Source organism: Bombus pascuorum, chromosome 8, assembly GCF_905332965.1.
Source record: "Bombus pascuorum chromosome 8, iyBomPasc1.1, whole genome shotgun sequence".
Taxonomy (NCBI): domain Eukaryota; kingdom Metazoa; phylum Arthropoda; class Insecta; order Hymenoptera; family Apidae; genus Bombus; species Bombus pascuorum.
The window spans coordinates 17,160,896-17,181,702 of NC_083495.1; the positions used below are offsets into that span (position 1 = coordinate 17,160,896).

At 27.2% G+C, this 20,807-nt stretch overlaps 4 protein-coding genes across 8 annotated transcripts in view; 2 read left to right on the forward strand and 2 right to left on the reverse strand.

Moving 5' to 3' along the window:
• LOC132909574 (mediator of RNA polymerase II transcription subunit 4) overlaps nt 1–20,807 on the reverse strand; it is a 105,186-nt gene that overhangs the window by 18,842 nt on the left and 65,537 nt on the right. The gene's annotated exons all lie outside the window — the stretch shown is intronic.
• On the reverse strand, nt 31–9,677 carry LOC132909581 (ras-like GTP-binding protein RhoL). Of its 4 annotated transcripts, none has more exons than XM_060964503.1 (7): nt 9,445–9,677; nt 9,276–9,356; nt 3,220–3,386; nt 1,641–1,770; nt 1,380–1,494; nt 1,153–1,270; nt 31–509 (listed from the first exon to the last, which is right to left on the reverse strand). In XM_060964503.1, the coding sequence occupies exons 3-7, from the start codon at nt 3,236–3,238 to the stop codon at nt 310–312; spliced, it is 582 nt and encodes a 193-aa protein (XP_060820486.1). In that variant the 5' UTR covers nt 3,239–3,386; nt 9,276–9,356; nt 9,445–9,677; the 3' UTR covers nt 31–309. The 4 variants fall into 4 exon arrangements, with proteins under 4 accessions (XP_060820486.1, XP_060820484.1, XP_060820485.1 ...); XM_060964501.1 differs by having other exon boundaries at nt 9,234–9,356; XM_060964502.1 differs by lacking the exon at nt 9,276–9,356.
• LOC132909597 (uncharacterized) lies at nt 11,344–13,261 on the forward strand. Its single transcript, XM_060964519.1, has 5 exons — nt 11,344–12,248; nt 12,345–12,580; nt 12,676–12,739; nt 12,829–12,995; nt 13,077–13,261. The coding sequence occupies exons 1-5, from the start codon at nt 12,165–12,167 to the stop codon at nt 13,189–13,191; spliced, it is 666 nt and encodes a 221-aa protein (XP_060820502.1). The 5' UTR covers nt 11,344–12,164; the 3' UTR covers nt 13,192–13,261.
• LOC132909524 (exportin-2) lies at nt 13,890–20,439 on the forward strand. 2 transcript variants are annotated; one of them, XR_009658549.1, is made up of 17 exons: nt 13,890–14,116; nt 14,701–14,846; nt 14,936–15,274; nt 15,345–15,452; nt 15,532–15,624; nt 15,704–15,871; nt 15,934–16,063; nt 16,149–16,312; nt 16,382–16,571; nt 16,656–16,854; nt 17,324–17,584; nt 17,684–17,775; nt 17,840–18,143; nt 18,215–18,382; nt 18,478–18,788; nt 18,927–19,531; nt 19,908–19,952. XR_009658549.1 is itself a non-coding variant. In XM_060964401.1 (16 exons), exons 1-16 carry the CDS (start codon nt 14,032–14,034, stop codon nt 19,070–19,072), a joined length of 2,904 nt encoding a protein of 967 aa, XP_060820384.1. In that variant the 5' UTR covers nt 13,890–14,031; the 3' UTR covers nt 19,073–20,439. The 2 variants fall into 2 exon arrangements, 1 of the variants encoding a protein (XP_060820384.1); XM_060964401.1 differs by having other exon boundaries at nt 18,927–20,439.

Genomic DNA, 20,807 nt, shown 5'->3' on the forward strand with positions numbered 1-20,807 from the left:
TCTCATTTCATTCAAAGGACTATTTAATAATATTGATGAAATAAATTCCTTTTTATTAATGGTATTCTATGATACAGATGTACAATGAAGTCTACTTAATTCTGTAATCAGCATTAATATATTTACAAAATATGAATTATTCGTTGTTTGGTATTATTTATAATCGTTTTATTAAATTTTGAATATTAAGGAAATGTAGGAAAACTGTAGGGTCTAAAGATCTTACAGTTAATATTTTTATCCATTAATATTACTATAAATCAATATTTCCTATTAATTAATTATAAATATTATTTTATAATTTAAGCTTCAAAATGAACAACAAAGTTTGCTTGATGGTTTTTTCAGTACTGCTCGAATCGCTTCAGTGAAAACTTCCTCTAAGTTTTCACATTTCAAAGCAGAACATTCGACATATTTATAAGCTTTTACTTTCTTTTTCATTTTTTTGCATTCTTTGAAAGTAATTGTATCCACATTTTCTTGATTTCTAAGATCTCCTTTTGTACCTATTAGTAAAATAAAAAATATGAGTTTAGGAGACTTTCGCCTTTCATGGCACGGATACTGGTGCTTAACACTGTTACGAATAAAACTGTTTGAGATTTTCATGTAAAGGCCATGTCTACAAGGAATTTCGTTCCAACGTTTCAACAGCATTGCAGTTAGCTTATATAGAGAATATAATGATGCTGAAACTGTTTCAGTGTGTCATTAGACTTCGCGAAGAAGTTTGCTGCAATAGAAATGAAATTAAATGTGTCTTTTACTCGAAAACCTCAAACAGTGCTGTTCACAGTACTATTAAGTATAAAAAAATTTAATTAAAAAGTTTAATTTAGCCTTAATTCTAGTACATATATTAGAGTTTAAAATATAAATGATAGAGTTTGCGAATTATCTAATCTTGCAACGTATTTTGTGTGAAAAAGAGTTTTAAGCAGCTCTAAAGGAAAGGGCATTCGCGCTAAATGATTGATATGTTGATCTCAAAAATATATTTGTCTGCATAATGGAAAATTTATCCTTCTAATTATCAAAAGCCTTATATGGTATGAAACCTATTAAGAAATATAAAATATAAATATAATATATGATATAAAATGAGATAAGACCTTTTTCAAATAAATTAGTAATGATTAAGATATTTACCAACAAGCACTATAGGTGTATTTGGACAGTGATGTTTAATTTCCGGATGCCATTTGATCGCAACATTTTCATAAGAAGTGCGAGAATTTACTGAAAAGCAGATCAAGAAGCAATCAGTCTGAAAATGAAATGAAATAGTAAATTGTTATAACACAAATGTTGAGTAAAAATAATTAGTATATAGGGGATATTGATAAAATAAATAATTAATTGAAAGATTCGCTCACATTTGGATAAGATAAAGGTCTGATTCGTTCATAATCTTCCTGACCGGCGGTATCCCATAAAGTCATATCAAATTCTTGTCCATCTACACATATTGTGCCTGCATAGTTATCGAAGCTAAAAACATAATAAATATCATCTTCTATCTTAAAATAAGTATGGGATCAATTTTTTATTTTGTTATTAAATTTTTAAATATAAAGGTATACTTATTTAGAAACCCAATACTTAAGTTAAGTAAGTATTAAAAACTTAATACTTACACAGTAGGCACATATTCTGAAGGGAATTCATTCGTCGTATATGTAATAAGCATACATGTTTTGCCTACAGTACCATCTCCAATTGTCGTGACTTTGATTGGTCTATGTCTGGAGACTGTATTTTTATTTTCTGAAAAATAGAAAGACAATTTTATCTATATTATATAGAATATAGTTGTATTGAATTTTTAAGAAATTAATATTGTTCTTTTTCCACTGTTCATTTTGTTTTGTTCGATTTTCAATCATTTTTATCGCATTAAACGTAAAAAATATGCAGTTGATCGAATTAAATATAAAGAAAATAAAATTTTTACTCCGACAGAAATATTAGAAAACAGAATTAAAAAGTTAGTTTGTAATTTTGATGCCGTTTTTGTTGGAAAGGTAACCAACACATCCGGCGACCATATACCAAGGCTATCCTTGTCGCTGCTTGCTGTATCGCATATTAATTGGAACCGAAAGGTAGTACACTTTTACCATTTTGCTATAATAACGAAATAATTGAACAAATATGACATGTATTGTTAATGTATGATACTCAAAATCGATGACATTCAAAATATAATCTTATCTTGAATAGAAAATATATTTTTTTATAATTTTTACTTATTATAAATACGGATTACATTGCAAAATTTATTAATTTGCATTATTCTGTAAATAAATAACTGTACGGTATATGATAAAATATGTATATATATCTGCTAATTTAGTTTTACATAGTATATCTTTTGTGCTAGAGTCTGATTTTTTGTATAAATAGCAGATAAATTAAAGTCTCGTGAAATATAAGTAAAGAAATATATCGTTATTGAAAATCGAAAGTAATATTTTTCTTTTCAAAGCTGTTGAAATTTATTATCTTCTGTATATTATATGATTTAAGTATCTATATCCGCGGTTCGTCCTCTATAAGTCATCGTCTGAATCAGATATGCTGTGTTCGTGCGTTTTCGAAGTGCATGCCTTTGCTACTGTATATCTTGAATCATCAATGTCATTCCTTTTCTTTCCGTTCTATATGTCCCCATCTTAATTCTTTTTGTTCTAACAAATTATTTAGTTACATATTTTTTCCTCAATAAAGTAGTTTCATTTAAATTAATCCTTTAATTTCGAATAATAATTTTTAAATAAATGTTTCAAATATGTAATGTCAATTATTATATAGTAAATAATGTATATCAATTGATGTTTTGTCCCTTCTTTGGTCAATTAAATATAATAATAGATTAAAAACGTTTGAATTCTACTTTCTTGAAAACGAAGCCTTAAACGAAAAAATTTTATTCTACATTTTTTACTTCTACCTTATAATAAAAAAATGCATTAAAATACAGTTTATCTTTTTACTAAAAAAAGAGTTAGGAACGAGCATTTTTTCATTGTCATAATTTTTCTTACCACCTGTTGATAATTATATTAACATGTACATACGTATTTTCAATCTTCACTCACGCAATATTTGAATTCTCCATAAGTTTTTAGTTTTCTTAAATCGAATTAAATTAAATGTCTGCAATATAAAAAATCGTTTTATAGATTTAAATAGCATGTTCTGTTTGATAGTTACCCTTATTGTTATTGCACATCGCGTACAGAAATAAATTCAATCCCTGTGAGTCTACTACAATTTCGTTGTCAACTTGCCGCTTAATTTGGGGCCGTTTTTATCAGTAGTCAACGTTGCAAGTTATCTTTTGTCATCCGGCCAATTCCATTATCCGCCACATTATTCAGCTGTAGAAAAATGAAAGAAATTGATAATTCATATCAATAAAGCTTAATGATATGCGTACATTGATCTGAGATGCATAATTAAGTAAAACTATATATTTCCACTTAAACGTTAGAAATCTTTCTTTTAATACGCTATACACTAGCAAAATTAACGATTCTTTACATTAATTTACATTAATTTTGAAAAATAAATGAAATCTATCCTCTCTTGCTCCTCTTTTAATTCATAGTTTTCTTTCCATTAATAATTTCAATCAAATATAGTATTTGATGAAATATAAAATATAACAGTATAATAGATACACTTATATACATAGATGTTCCTAATTTTTAATTAATTTTAAATCTATTTTCATTTTTTGGGAACTATTATTTGGTTGTCCATTTGCCCTTCGAGTCTCGAGTGGTTTTGATTTTTATATCTTTTATGAAATTAAAATACAAGCTTGTAAAATAAAAGAAAGACTTTCTCTAAGGTCGTAGTACCTACATTGGATGCTATAATGACATTTCAAAGTAATTTTAATCAGCGTTGATATCAATGCGGTTGAAATGGTAACCACAGAATACTTTCCGTCTGATTCATTGTAACACGACGATGAATAATTGTTTAAATTGAAACGATGGAATTATATTTCCTAATTTGTGAAACCACTCGACCCTATAAAACTGAGATCATCGCACTTTCCTCTCAGTTACATCAGTACTTTACATCTTTCACAGAGAAAGTGGGAAACCTTCACCAATTTCTATCGTATACTTTATAATAATCTATTAAAGTACAATGTTGCGTTAAATCAAAGTTAAAATCAAAGTTAAAAAATATCGAAAAGGTTAAAAATGTAAAATTATCGAATCTCTCAAAGTTCTTAAAAAATATAAGGAAGTACAAAATTGTTAAGAACCCACTTTACAAAAAAATTAAAAAAAACAATTTGAGAATTTTTCACCTCGATATTTGTGAATTATAAATTACTTTCGTCGACTTACAAGATTTAAGAAATTTATTCGTTGATTCGCGCATAAGTCTCTCCTCTTTTTGTAGCCTTTATCTTAATTATAATTATTCAAACATGGGATATTTAGGTAAATTATAATATATTTATATACTTTATATAGTAGAAATTGATTGTTCTAATGATAAATTATTATGCGCTTTAAATGGTAAAAACAATAAAATCTGTATGATGGTTATCTTTATACGACGTAAGAGAAGAACAGGTCGATAATATGCGAAATATGAGAAAATTACAGTGAGACAAAAAGGTGGGTAGATCCTACGCGTAGGTAGATCGAGGGTGTGCCCTCAACATACGACGCATGAAATAATTCCATATAACCACGCCCTTCCTTCCGCATTCGAACTTGTCATTAATTTTGGAAATCCTGTAGTATAATCTTTAACAGAATTGGGCAAAATTTTATTTGAGTAATATTAATTCGAATAATGGGTAAAAATAAAGGAATAAGGCTAAAACAAAAGAATTAATTAATTCCTTTATAAGTTAATGTATAAATATTCCATTGAATAGGAAATTATTTGTATTGGAATTTATTTATCTGGATTTCTATCACAAATGAACCAAGTAAAAATATGTGAACTATACCGAACTATGTAAAATATGTTTTTACGTTTCATTGCCCGATTGTTATTATATCGTATTTAACAATTATCTCTCTTCAAAGCTGAGATCAGAAAGTACACCGCTCGCTGATAAATTAATCGTAAAAAATCGTATAAGCATATACTTACAAAATTAAGAAACGGAAACAACTAATTATTATTCGAATAATTAATAACGAATTATTCGAATAAATAGAGAGGGCGATTTGTTACGAGTATATAAATAAAATATTTATATAAAATTTTTATCTAAAATTTGTCTGAATTTATCTTGATAATTGTTATATTTCTTTAAAATATTTATTCGAAACAACAAAAGTAAATGTCCAATTCTGATCTTTAACAAGCATCTTAAAAGTGTGTAGTAGAGTAAATTCTTTTCATTTGAGACTTTGTTTTCGAGAAAATCGAATTTGAAAATTTGCCTGGCATATGTGAATTGATCTAATTACCAACTGGGCAAGAGTTGGATAGCACAGAACAGCAGGAGGTTATTCCACACGCGGAAATAAGTGAAAAATGTAGAACAGAATTTGTCCGTTTGAAGCCTTATTTAAAAAAAAAAGAAAAAAAGAAAATGATTTGAATTTGATCGTACTTGATCAATTTTTAAATTTCATTTTCTCAGAAACGAAGCACCCTATGAAAAAATTTGGTTCTACATTTTCGGCAATGTATCCATAAAGAGCAACTCTATGTCGTAATCTATGAGCTATAAGCAAGAAAATTTATAATAATTCAATGTTTCATTTTAAACGAATAATGATTTTAGATTGTGTTTCACCGCATTTTAGAAAAACACAAAGATATTTTAATCTCAATCTCATTTTAATATAATTTTTACTGACAAAGAGGAATGAAATAAATTAGACATCTGGCAACTCTTTCTGTTTTCTTTCGAATTAGTAATTAGTAAAGTATGTATATTGAATACAATTCAAAAAAGAAACAAAACACTATATATTTGAAAGTCGACAAAGTAACGAGATATTTCCCTATATATATGTAAACACACTTTTGATTTTGATATACAGTGGCTACAAAAAGCATTTGTACATTGCTATATTTACTGTAGCATTTACTATATACTGATTAATTAGGTCTAAAGATATTAAATTTTCATGTGGTAGTATGTATTTTCATACGACTTTATACGTGTGTGTGTGCGTGTAATTTGGTCGTGAAATGTTTCATTGAAAAATACGTGCTTTTTATAACCATTCTACATAAATACAATATGTAAATACACATATGTAATCACATAAAGATATTTGAATGCAGGATTGAGCAGTTTTTACTTGAAATGAATATAATAAAATTTTTTGACAATAAAGCTATTTGCAAATTAATTCCAACATTTCATTTGAGATATAGATTAGTTTCAAATAATTTATTCAAATATTCATAAGAAATATTAGATTATTACAAATAATAATAGGAGATAAAGGATAAGAAACAAATGTTTCTCGCGCATAAGAAATATATTTACAATGAAATATTTGTCTTGGAAAGATTCGAACAACTGAAACGTTTCATCGAATCGCATAATGCGGAAGTTAAGAAATACATTATTACTCGAATACTATCTTACTTAAGATAAAGCAAGATAAATTGAGATAAATTAACAAAGCAAATAACAAATGAAATCAAAATTTTACTTCAATAATTATTTAAACTTAAAAATTGATTCTCTAATGCCCGATATATAGAATTAAAATTATGTAAAATGTTCCTTGTTCTTTTTGTATACATACATGTATGTATATACGTATATATACGTATATATACTATATATCTATACGTATATATATATATATATAATAATAAAGTGTGTTTCAAAGATTCCCAATATTTACCTTTCTCTCACACAATGAGGTAAGACTTTTTATGTATGTAAATAGGTTGCAGACACGCAAATATGGTAGCGATGACATAATCTGACTGTTCATGAACCTGCGTGTTCGTGTTAGGCCTTCGAGAGCACATAATTAAAAACTACAAAACATCGTTTTTTACGTGACTTGGTCGACATTCTAATTATCACGTACATTGAGTAGTTATCTTTACAACCTCATTCCAATCGAAGATAGACTTTTATCTAGAAAATATTTTCCATTATTTCACGTTTCTAACCCCAAAATTTATAATTTTAATTTCATTATTACGTCGTTAATCGTTTAACGAGTTATCATGGTAATCATCGTGTAATGGTTTTTCTAAGAACTCGAAATTGTTGTTTTCCCTGTAGCAAAATGAAATAGTGTCATTTCCTGGTAGATTATCATTTCTCATCCTGTTTTGTATTCTTGTGAATACGTATAGTTCGCATAATAAAGTAATCGCATCAAACCTGCCCTCCTATAAATTGCTCGCAATTAACGAAAAAAAAAGAAGAAGCGGTAGTTTTAAGTAAATTCGAATCTAAACGTAATAGATTGGAATCTTTCACGAATGCTTTGGTAAAGAAAAAGGGCAATCTCAAGTAGAATCGAACATAATTTGCTAGAATAGAAATTTAATACTTTATGGGCAACCTATCAGAAATTCTCTATACTAAATTCTCTAAATAGTTACGTACAAGTACAGCCATTTAAATGAAATTTATAGAAATCCCGTTTATCACCTATGATTCTATCGAAATTAATTTTTTAAGTAGATTTTCGAAACTCGCAAATACTTTATCCGCGGTTCGAATCCACCTTGTGAAGATCGACACCTGACAAATACAATCATTAAACCATTATATTGGATCCTATGAAGTGAGCCCTTAGCATGGAATTTGTTTTAAATCTATAAATACATAATGAACTTGTTCCCATCACCACTAACAATCACTTGCCAAAAGTTCGAAATTTGCAATACACTATATGAAAGTGTGTTGTTTCTTTTATTGAAAAGACTATTTACAGATGCTATTTATACACAATTTTGTATTCAATATACGATATTGTCAATTATATATTTAATATATTTAATATATTTAATTATTATACAATTATATGCTTAATACACCCATACAAGAGTAGAATGTGGACTCAATCTGTATATATGTGTAGATAAAGTAAGTGTAGTAAGTAGTTAGACAATAATACCATAGGTGTAAGTTAATTGTTAAGTTAATGTTAAAAAGATGTTTGGTGTTTGATGTAGTGTGCGAGAAAAGATAACGTGAGCCTTGTAACCTCATCGGGGAAACAATAACTTAAATATATACATTTAATTATTATACAATTATACACGTATTTAACATTTAATATTTCGCCAATATACGATAGAAACGAAAATGGTAAGCGTGTGGATTTCTCATGCTGATAAGGAGCGATAACATTATCAGTTACGCGATCAAATGTGATCACACGCCACATCGCACATAGGAAATTCCAATTACGTGATTACACCAAATAAAAATCAAAGAAATTAATTAAATTCCCAAGAAATTACTTATTATCTTGTTTGTGTATTATGTTACGATAAGTTAAATAAAAATTATAAAAAAACTAAAACAGAATAAATCCTATTTATTCTATTTTCCACTTGAACATATATTTATGTATAAATATAATCGGTCTTCAATTATTTGAGTCTTCCTGTACAATAATGTACTAGTTAATAATATTAGTGAATTGACAAATAATAATTTGTAGTTTAATAGTAATACTTTAATAGTTTTTGGTTAATGAATAATATTACAAATATTTGATAAATATGATTTACAACAGAATTCATTAAATATTAAGATAATCGATCACTCTCTTCTTAATTAAATTTTATACAAAATATGACTATTGAATGATTGAATATAAATTGAAATATGTAAATTGTGATTCGTAAAATTTTATTTGTTTTGTTATCGAATTTGGTCTGATTATCTAGGAGCATCTATTGATATTCAAAAATTTTATACTGTACATATAAGAGAGCTCTGATAATGTACACAGTGAAAAACAATATTAATATTGTTATTGAAAGGAAAGGGTTTACAATGTAGCTTTTATCTTGCACCTGTTCCACTCTTCTACACGCTTGTCCAAAACTACCATTAAAATAAATTTTTTCTAAAAAAAACAATATCAAACGATATTTACCAAGTTCCTACTAAAAAATTCCTTTCTTAAAACGAAGAATACGATCTTACTGATAACTTCGCAATTTCAACCTGTCTCTCATTGCTATTAAATCATCAGTGTTAAACATCGGTGTATAAAGTATTATCAATGACTCACCTCGAATTAGAAAGATTTTGATAAAAACTGCAATTGACCAACCTTGAGGTACATGTTTCTTTATGAGAATTCAATTGGACAAAGAATAATTTCTTTCTTGTTGTATGAGTTTTAACACTGAAACTAATTGAAGTTCTCTGAAATTACAAGGAATATAACGGAAAAGCTCGATGAATGCAGTTTGCGCGACGACTACTCGGCGACTACTTACCGACTACGAAACACCGCCAACGCGTTTTACGAGTAAACGTTCACTGAGACGTCGTCAATTACACTACACGTAACGCTTAGGAAAATAGAAACATGCAGTGCAGAACCCTCGAGTTTTTAATTCGATTTTTTAATCGCATCAGAGCCCCCTAGCACTATTCCATTAATATTATTAGTGAAATGTTACTTCACAAGTTATTAGCATTACCGATCAATTTTCTTTATTGTTATATTGTCATAACAGAAGTACAGTTATCCTAGTTGATGTAGAGTTGTAAAAAGTTGTATCTATAACCTATAACTCGTAACTTGTCATTTCGCTAATATTATTAGTATTAGTGAAACTTTATAAGTTGGAGCTGTTAGAAGTTTCGAGCCATTAGTATTAATAAATTCTTTTGCATAATAATAACATGTTTGATAATGAAATTAATGGAACGTTAAAAGTAAATTTTACAAATTACTAGTTATCTAGTTACGCTGTTTAAGATTGTAAGATTGTGAAAAAAAAATCTATAACGTACTACTTCTAACCTGTCTATTTACCGATGTTATAAATTGATAAATTATTGCGTAAGAAGATCCAGGTCGAATAAATTGAACAATATTGTTGTTTTTTAAATTATTGTATCTTATATTGGCTTATAATTTTCCATATTTATAATTTTTTAAGAAAAAAACTTATTTTTTAAGAAGAAATCTCTCTGGAAAAAGCATATTATTGGAAAAATCTAACAATATTTTTACTTTGTCAATATGTGAATATCTACACAGCTGAAATAAACTTCACGTGAAATTTCAAGCGCTTTAAAAAGAAAAGAAAATCTTTTCATCAAAGATGCGATGTTACAACAATAATAATCAACATTATCAATTAGTAACTAATGAAAAATTCCAATTTTCCCCATATAATTCTTATACATGTAATATTTTCACGGTCTTTAAATAAAAGATTTTTAAAAAATGTTTTTTCAAACAAATATAAAGCTTTTCGTGTTGTAAATATTTAATACGTAAATAATTAATTTCCAACTGCAGCTTTGACTGATTAAAGAAATTTTAATCTCTTAATATCGACAAAATTATGATTAGAGAAAATGAAATGTTAATTAGTAATTAATAAAAAACTTTGATTTACATTCGTGATTTTTATCGATTTTTATCGTTGTTGTTTATATCACTTTATTAACATTGCTTTGTTATTTCTTATTATGAAATTAAATATAAATTAAAATATTATTAATAATAAAAAACCACTATTTTTAAACGATTGATCATTGTAATTAATATGAATTTAGTGTAATATAATTATTTATAATAATATTACTTTCGTTTATACACATAATTATCACTTGAAATTACCTAAATATACCGTTATTTATGTAACTACGTTATTCCTATTATTTTTGTAAAAATTTTCAGCATATTTATATTTTAATATAATTAATGTTTTATATTACTTAAATAGAAGAACATTTTTTTTTAATTTCATAAATGAAATACAAACTGAAAAAAATGATTATTCTACTCGTATATCACTAAACCTTACCATGCAGGGATTACAAAAATGCATACTTCAGTTTTGATTTGATTTTCACGGGAAGAAGAAAAACATTTAGTCGAGAATCTTTCAAGTATTACATAGTATCGAACGAAATGAAGTTAAAAATATCGTTGTGAAAATGATCGATCGTTTACGATTTATAATACGTACATAAATTAAAATTCTAAATTACACGTTCCCTATGTTTGGAAAGATGCATAGATTCATATTCACAAATAGTATTCGTCTGATGACGCAGACGTTTTAATTACTAATCGCACAGCTGAACGTAATCCGATTGTTTGACAAGTTTGGTACAATGCCGTGATTTGCATCGTTTCAATAGTATTTGATGTCTTTTGAACATTAATAACGATTCGATTCGTATTAGTGGCTCTCTCTCTCTCTCTCTCACACTCTCTCTATATATATATATACACATATATATTTATTTATTTAATGATAAAAGTATATATTTATAATAAATAAATTATTTAAAATTAAAAGTGATAAAAAAATTTGGAAATCATAATTTGCATATCCCATATTTATGTGTATAAGTATGATTAGACCATGTCTTAAAAATATGTTTATGAACATTTAAAAACATTTTAAACCTAACATATGTATTATCAAAGAAGAAATTTCCTCTCTGATATTATCTCTACCTCGTTCACGATCATATAAATAGGCCTCGATACGCGCTAGGGAGAACCGTTCGAAAATTGAGTCAGATCTAGTCATAAAAGATCAACATGGAAGGTCAATAAAGCTGTCGTTCTTGCGAAACAGACAGAGATGAGTAGAATATCTCTGTTTTTGTCTGAAATATTTATAACATATCACGCATGCGTAGAACAACGACTTCCTTGTCTTCCATGTTGATTTTTCGCAACTAGTCACGACTCAATTTTCAGTCGGTTTTCCCTAGCGAATATCGACATCTGTTTATATGATCTACATACATAATATTTAATATAATACATAATGTACGATTACATACATACATACATATAGATAGGATGTAATTTGATGTTTTCTCTATAGAGGTCTCGACAGACGTACTTTTTGTAGCTATAACATCTTTTCAACAGATAAGCATAGATAAAAGTTCAAAAAATTTGGTGGATCATCTAGTAGATTAAAAAGCTTAAATTATATTAATAAAATAACAAAATATGACTGAATCTTCGAAGAAAATGGAAGATATTTACGAAGAATTTAGTAACCAAGTAGATCGAATTAATTATCTAATTAAACAGGTAGTCGTTTTATTCATTCATTTTTATTTTCCATTTGTAAGAAATAAAGTTGAGTTTATTAATAACTGACTATATATTTTCTTATTTCGTTGAAAGTTCACTGATTTAGAAGAAACGAATGGTAAACAGAAAAAGGATCGATATTACTGGAACTCACATTTGTCTACTTTATCGATAAACATTTGGGCAGGTCAGGTGAAATATTTGGAACTGCAAAAAAAAGAAGCTAGTCTTAAAAAAGCAATATCAAAGGTTACAAATGTGATTGATCTTAAACAACAAGAATTGAAAGATTTAATAACAAAAAGAACAACATATTTCACGAAACAATGGTTTGACTTTCTTTCTAAAGAATTTGTTTACATTAATGAATAAAAAATCATTGACAAAAAATAATAATTTTATAAGAAGTTTTCTTTATTTTCAGCGATAAATTTCGAGTTAAAGGCATAAGGTATACAAACAATTTTCTGCATGCACAGACAGAATATGTACGTTCATTTATATATATTCTGCATCATAAATATATTATATTTTATAATTGTAAATATATAATAAATAATTAGTATCCTTTTCATAGACAAATAAAAATTTACATGAACAAATTGAAGAATTTCAAAAGCAGTACCAACAAATGTATAACGAATTGCCAACGTTTACAGAAAAATTATCAAACCTAGAAACAATATCAAACTCTGAAGAAACTGAAACAGCATTGAAAGTTAATTTCGTTTTGACGAATATAACGTAAGCGCAATTAATTTTTGCTATAATTATCAATTCACGTATATTTTCAATAATTGTGTGTCTCTTGAATGTTATATATAGGACAATTAACACTTATAAATTATTACAAATTACATGTGCTCAAAATATGCTAAGAAAGCTGGAGAATGAAATTAAACAGAAGAGAATGATACTTAATAATGTCCAAAATAAGTGATTACTAATATAAGTTAATATATATTACTATTATATTGCAATATTAAAATACATTGATATAAAGATTAAAACTGTTTTATTTATACCACCATTTTATTATACTCTTATACCCTATATTTTGAAATAGAATAATAATATAAAATATGAATATAAATTAAATATTCGGCTTAAGTGTTAATTTTTCTATTAATTGTAAAATAAATTTAATATTTGTATTTATTATTTATTATTTATTACTTATATTATTTATTTATTTATTGATTTTAACCATACATACCTTGCAGTTTTTGGATACAATTATTGCTTGTCATAAAACATGAAGCTTACAAATCTTAAATTTTTTACTTAAAACCTGGAACTTAAGGAGTTCATTCCTATTTTCTACTTTTTTAAATTAGATATAAACTGTCATTCTTAAAAAATACATAAACGAAAATTATCATGCAATCTAAAGTTTAATAATTAATCAAACGCAAATTTATCGATTTTTTAACGTTAATAAATCTCATTTCTTATTAAAAAAGGATTAATGCGAATTTTAATAAACCGTACATCCATGATTTATTGCAATTGTCTTTTTTAATTTATCCTTTCCTCGCAGAGAAATTTGTTACTATCATAGTATACACAAATAAGATAAAATATATTATCCGACTTGGTTTCAACAAAAACTTTTCCCGCGTAAACCATTGTAGAAAGCGCTAACGCGAACAGGCAACGATCATTGGTTAGAAAATTGAATTTATCAAAAGCCGGTGTATTGCGTTGTTTCAAGATATTTTTCTGAGGATTTCATATTTTTTCGAATTGAGAGTATACAGAATTTTTACAACAAGCCATTATGGAACTCACTGATGACAACTTGCTTACACTTAGTGAATATTTAAAGCATACACTTAGTCCCGATGTAAATGTTAGACGGCCAGGTGAATATAACCTCTCTATTAACCAGAAGTTCTTAATTGAAAATATTTTATATAATGCCGAACACGTGTACATTTTTATTTGTAAAAATAGTTCATATTTAAATTTTTTGTTTAATTACTTTGATCATCATTTGCAATTTGATTCGTCTGCTATTAGAGGAAATTTGGCATGTGGATATCAACAAGTACTTTACTCTATTTTCTTTCCACTATTTAAAAAACAGAGATAACTTAATACTAATAAAATCGTTTTAAATATAGATATGTATCGATTGAATTTCCAGAAAGACATCAAAAGACGTCCTATACTTTCGATTTCCCATTTTTTATTAAATAACATAACTTGTGTTGATAAAATATTATGTTTTCAACCTAATTAAGATCAACAAAATACGTAGTTTATAATATTTAAAGTGTAATTTTGGTCTTCTGTTTTAATTTTTTTATGAATTCCCTACAGAGAAATAACTTCTATAATTATATTTCTTATGTATAAATAAAAAAAAAGAATATATATATATATATATATATATATATACACATATTTTGTTAAATTCATGAATTATTTGTTTCTCATGCTTTAGCCGAAAAATTTTTAGAATCAGTTGAAATAAATCAAAATTATCCATTACTTCTTTTACATCTTGTGGATAAGTCTGAAATCAATATAACTATAAGAATCGCTGGTGCAGTTGCATTTAAAAATTATGTAAAACGTAATTGGAAAGTGGTAATTATTTACATTATTTATATAACTTTTATTATAACATTTTTCTAATAAATTAATCATTAATTATAACATAATTTATTTGTACCTAGGGAGAAGATTCTGTAGATCGTATACATGCACAAGATAGGGATGCTATAAAAAAATTAATTGTTAATCTAATGCTGCACTCTCCTGATTCTGTTCAAAAACAGTTATCTGATGCTGTTTCAATAGTTGGAAAGTATGATTTCCCAAATAAATGGCCAGAGCTTATCGACCAAATGGTTGACAAATTCAATACAGGAGATTTTCATGTTATCAATGGTGTCTTACATACAGCACATTCGTTATTTAAAAGATATAGATATGAATTCAAAAGTCAGAGCCTATGGACTGAGATAAAATTTGTATTGGATAGATTTGCTAAACCTTTGACAGATCTATTTGTTGTAAGAATTTTATTTCATAGTTTCTCCACTAATTATTCTTTATTAATTATTCCCTTGAATTTAATTTTAGGCTACAATGAATCTAATGCAAGTACATTCAAACAATATAGATGCATTGAAAGTTATATATAGCTCTTTGGTAATTTTATCCAAGGTGTTCTACTCTCTTAATTTCCAAGTGAGTAAAAGACATAGACAATATAATCAATATAAAGTATCAAACTTCTTTACTAAAACTATATATCCTTTATTTTTAGGATTTACCAGAATTTTTTGAAGACAATATGGCTGTATGGATGAGGAATTTTCATATTTTGTTGAACACAAATGTTCCCTCTCTACAATCTACTGTAATGTTATATATAAATTTGTTATTATATTTTTACTTCTAGTAATATGTGTATGTTACAATGTTTGACCTATGTATAGGACGAAGAAGAACCAGGAGTAATTGAACAGTTAAAGTCGCAAGTTTGTGACAATATTGGTCTTTATGCTCAGAAATATGATGAAGAGTTTCAACCATACTTACCTGAATTTGTAACTGCTGTATGGAATTTACTAACATCGACTGGGCAACAACCAAAATACGATACTGTAGGTAAATTTTATATATAGTATACATATTGAAATTGATCTAATTTTTTATATTCTTGCAGCTAGTTTCGAATGCCTTGCAATTTTTAGCAACAGTAGCTGACCGTGCTCAGTATAGAAACTTGTTCGAGGATCCAACCACTTTGAGCAATATTTGTGAAAAGGTTATAATACCTAATATGGAATTTAGAGGTAATTACTATTCATCTTATATTAAAAGTATATTCTTTATGTGTCTTTTACTTTATATAAAAAGAACATTTAATATATTTAATAGAGTCGGATAATGAATTATTTGAGGATAATCCTGAGGAATATATCAGGCGAGATATTGAGGGTAGCGATGTCGATACACGAAGACGTGCTGCCTGTGATTTAGTTAAAGTACTTTCTAAATATTTTGAAGCGAAAATAATGGAAATTTTTGGTGCCTATATACAGGTAAGTAAACAAGAGCATGCGAACAAAATTGACTTATACATATCATTGCATTTTTTTGGTAATTGTTAGGTGATGTTACAAAATTATGCTGATAAACCAGTTGAAAATTGGCGCAGTAAGGATGCTGCAATTTATCTAGTCACCAGTAGTGCAAGCAAAGCTCAAACACAAAAACATGGTGTTACGCAGAGCAGCGAGCTTGTTTCATTACCTCAATTTGCAATGCAACATATTGAACCAGAGTTAGTCAAACCAAATGGTACATACGGTCATTAAATTTACTAAAATTAAATTTATTCCATAAATCTCTTAAAGCATTAAAAAATTTGAATATTGCTTTCAGTGAATGAATTTTCTGTACTTAAAGCTGATGCAATTAAATTTATAATGACATTCAGATCAATATTACCAAGAGAAATGATAATTGGCAGTTTACCACAACTAATTAGGCATTTAAGTGCTTCAAATATCGTTGTTCATACATATGCTGCTTGCACGATTGAAAAAATACTCGCAATGAAAGGACCCGATAATACACCTTTGTAAGAAAATCGATGTTTTATTTACCAATAATATTACATTAAATCATAAGTAATATCGCTTTTGAATAAATTTTCAGAGATATTTTTCATAAAAAAGCTATTGGTCTGTAAATTTTGAATTATCGAAATAAAAAAAACTATAAATGTTGGGCTATAGTTAAAAAAATTTTAGAAGATCGAAAAAGCAGGTATTCGACCTGATCATATACAACAAAAAATGTCAGTGAATTAAAGTTTTTTCTCGTCGACATTATGGCCTTCATGTCATAATAAAAATTTTTATGTAAGAATATACATTGACATTCGTCAAATGAAAACCTACTGACTTTTATAAAAAAGGGTATTGAAAAAAGTATACATGCAGACTGCTTTTCTCATGAAAAATAGCTCTAAATATATTACTTATGATTTATTTTAATATCATTATTTCGATGTGCATATTTTCTAAATTGCTAAATTTTATTTATAGAGTTAAAGCAAATGATTTATCATCATTGACGTCGGATTTATTAAAGGGTCTATTTGCATGTTTAAATACACCTGGCTCAGAAGAAAACGAATATGTAATGAAAGCTATTATGAGAAGCTTCGGTGTTCTACAAGAAGTGATAGTACCATTCTTAGCAGATCTTCTCCCAAAACTTACAGAAAAACTTTCTATTGTATCTAAAAATCCAAGTCGTCCCAATTTTAACCATTATCTCTTCGAAACATTTGCTTTATCAATTAAGTAAGTAATATAAATTATATAATAAGAATAAAATGGAATGCAAACGAGGAGACATTAGAAACAAAAAAATTAAAACATATATATGTAATATAATTTTAGAATCGTTTGTAAAACACACAAAGTTGCAGTATCGTCATTTGAAGAAGCACTGTTTCCAATTTTTCAAGAAATCTTACAACAAGATGTTTTAGGTAAAATATTTCATTTGACATAATTCTATTCCCTATCTTTTCTAATCAATGCTTTTCCATTCAGAATTTCTACCGTACGTTTTTCAAATCCTTGCTTTACTTCTGGAACTACGAACGACGCAGGATATGCCAGACGCATATTTGGCTTTGTTCCCTTGTCTATTATCATCCGTTTTATTTGAACGCCAAGCTAATATTCATCCATTAAATCGATTATTAAGAGCTTTCATTAGCCATGGTGCACATCATATCGTAGCACAAGATAAGACAAATGGTTTATTAGGTGTATTCCAAAAATTGATTGCTTCAAAGGCTAATGATCACGAAGGTTTCCTATTATTACAAAGTATTATTGAATATTTTGCACCGTAAGTTTTCTCACTAGATTATTTTTATTGTCACTTTATCATCTATATTAATAATAGCATAATATTTTTAGGAATGTATTAGAACCATATATGAAACAAATTTTTGTACTATTGTTCCAAAGACTTTCATCTTCGAAAACGACAAAATTTGTAAAGGGCCTAATCGTATTTTTTGCGTACTATATCATTAGATATGGCTCAAATAATTTGGTTACAATTATAGATCAAATACAAGCTCGGTAAGTTTCTTTTCCATTAAAAATTTAAAAAATAAATATATAATTAAAGTTAATCAATATTCACGATACATAAATAATATATATCCTATTTGCAGAATGTTTGGTATGGTTGTAGAACGCGTATTAATAGCAGATATGCAAAAAATATCAGGTGATATCGAACGAAAAGTAACTGCTGTGGGAATGTCAAATTTACTAATTGATTGCCCAATGATACTAGAAAAACCATATAATACATATTATCCCCGTTTATTAGCAACGTTAGTAGAATTTTTCGAATTACCACAGGATCAGACTACATTATCCGAAGATAATATATTCCCAGAAACTGAAGATACGCCTGGGTATCAAGTAGGATATAGTCAACTGCTCTGTGGAAAAAATCCTCCAAAAGATCCTCTAGAAGGTATTAATACAAGAATATTTTTATCTTAATATATTAGCTTTAATAAAATACTTACATATTATTTGTTTAATATATTTTAATAAATAACTGTTAAAGATTTAATCAATTTAATAAATTTTATTTTTCTTTAATAAATAGCTATTGGCGACGTACGTTTACATTTAGCACAAGGATTAGCAAGATTGTCACCAAGACAATTACTTAGTATTCTTGACCAAATTCCAGAACCTAATGCAAACCACGTGAGAGGCTACCTTCAAACGGTTGGCGTTACCGTTGCATAATACGAGCTAGATGTCCGAGATAGACTAAAAATTCATTTGATTGCTCGGAAAATAAACAACATTGAACTGAATAAATTATAACAAAGAGGCAAAAGAGGTTGTTTTCCGGCATTTATATCATGAACATTTGCGAGACTGAACATCGTATCGTTTATCTATCATGTAATTGAACATTTCAATAATTATTTATCATTTTCATGTGATACATTGTACGGAGTCTGTGACACTAAAAATGATTAAAAAAAGGAAAATATGCTAAAACTTTAGCACAAAAACCACTAAAAATAATCAGCTGCTGCATATTATTTGTATGTGGAAACATTCCTGAGGAATTACTTAAATCAGTTCACATTTTGTAGAATAACAAGGACGACAAGCGCGTCTTTTTAAATTAACTGGTCTCTTGTTTAAAAAATACGTGAATGTCTAATTATATGATACTGTATCGACTAATGGCCTGTGAGTAAATTAATTGTTGAATACTTTTTAACTTAGATGTACAATTTTTATGGTTATTATCTCTGTAAAGATTGTTGAACAAAAATTTTAATCGCATTTTGTATTTTAAACGAATTCGTTTCTATCTTCGTTCCCTATCATTAACAATCATAGAGTAAAACATCGACTTGTAAGTCTTCCATAAGTAATGTATGACAATGTAATATACTTATAGGAAATGTATAATTATAAAAGAATGAAATGAAATAACTTCACAGTGATGAAATTATCTTATGTTTTATCAAAAGATATTGCAAACATGTTATTTACTAACTTTTTCAATAAAATAAAATCCAAGTGTGGGATTTCCAATGTTGATAAAAGTAAATCTTTTTAGGCCATTTATGCAATAATAGCAACAATAAAATAAGGCAATATCAAGCATTATACAGTGGAGAAATCGACAAAGGGACGACTCTGTGTGAAAAAAAAGCTGAAAATGTTGAATAAAATTTCTTTATATAAAATTTCATTTGCAAAAAAACAGTTTGAAAATTTATCACGTATACTTGAACTAGTTAGCTAGTTTTGAACTAAACAGGAGTGAATAGACGGCAGGAAATTATTCCGCATGTAAACACAAGCCCTAAATGTAAAATAAAATTTTCTCATAAGACGCTTCGTTTTTAAGAAAATTAAATTTGAAAATTTATCAAATACGTATATATCAGGCCCATTCTTAAATAAAAATATTCAAACTCTATTTTTTTAAAATCAAAACCTTAAATGGCTTAAATAGACAAATTTTATCACGCGTGAATTTTAATCTGTACTCTTTACTTATTTTCACGTGTAGAATAACCTCCTACTGATAATTTACTCATCGATAATTAGCCAAATTTATATATGCAAAATAATTTTTCAAATTCGATTTTATCAAAAAAAACAGCAAACATCGTATGAAAAGATTGTATTTTATAATTTCAATTAACTTTTTCACGTAGATTCGCTCCCTTACTCATGGTTATTGGAACATTGTATTTTTAAATCGCTAAAGCTTTATTTTTTTCTTCAAAAAATGTTTTATATAATTATATACTATTCAAATTTATTAATTGATATAAAAGTAATTATACAATTTATAGACTTTTTCAATTTTAGTTATTTGACTTCAGTCTTTTTCATAAACTTGTAAAGTATGTATAATAAGAGGGTGACTCTGTGTGAAAAATAAATCGAAAATATGCAATAAAACGTTTTCATACTGGTTTTTTTTTTTTTTTTTTTTTTTTAGAAA

Bases quoted from the DNA above. Each gene is read 5' to 3' on its own strand.
- LOC132909581 (XM_060964502.1), bottom strand. The intron at 1,495-1,640 runs GTAAGTATTAAG...TTATGTTTTTAG, and splicing joins TCAGAATATGTGCCTACTGT to CTTCGATAACTATGCAGGCA. The intron at 1,271-1,379 runs GTGAGCGAATCT...TTTCATTTTCAG, and splicing joins GACCTTTATCTTATCCAAAT to ACTGATTGCTTCTTGATCTG.
- LOC132909597 (XM_060964519.1), top strand. From the start codon at position 12,165: ATGACTGAATCTTCGAAGAAAATGGAAGATATTTACGAAGAATTTAGT. The intron at 12,249-12,344 runs GTAGTCGTTTTA...TTTCGTTGAAAG, and splicing joins TTAATTATCTAATTAAACAG to TTCACTGATTTAGAAGAAAC. The intron at 12,996-13,076 runs GTAAGCGCAATT...TGTTATATATAG, and splicing joins TTCGTTTTGACGAATATAAC to GACAATTAACACTTATAAAT.
- LOC132909524 (XM_060964401.1), top strand. From the start codon at position 14,032: ATGGAACTCACTGATGACAACTTGCTTACACTTAGTGAATATTTAAAG. The intron at 15,453-15,531 runs GTGAGTAAAAGA...CTTTATTTTTAG, and splicing joins TCTACTCTCTTAATTTCCAA to GATTTACCAGAATTTTTTGA. The intron at 15,625-15,703 runs GTAATGTTATAT...ACCTATGTATAG, and splicing joins TTCCCTCTCTACAATCTACT to GACGAAGAAGAACCAGGAGT.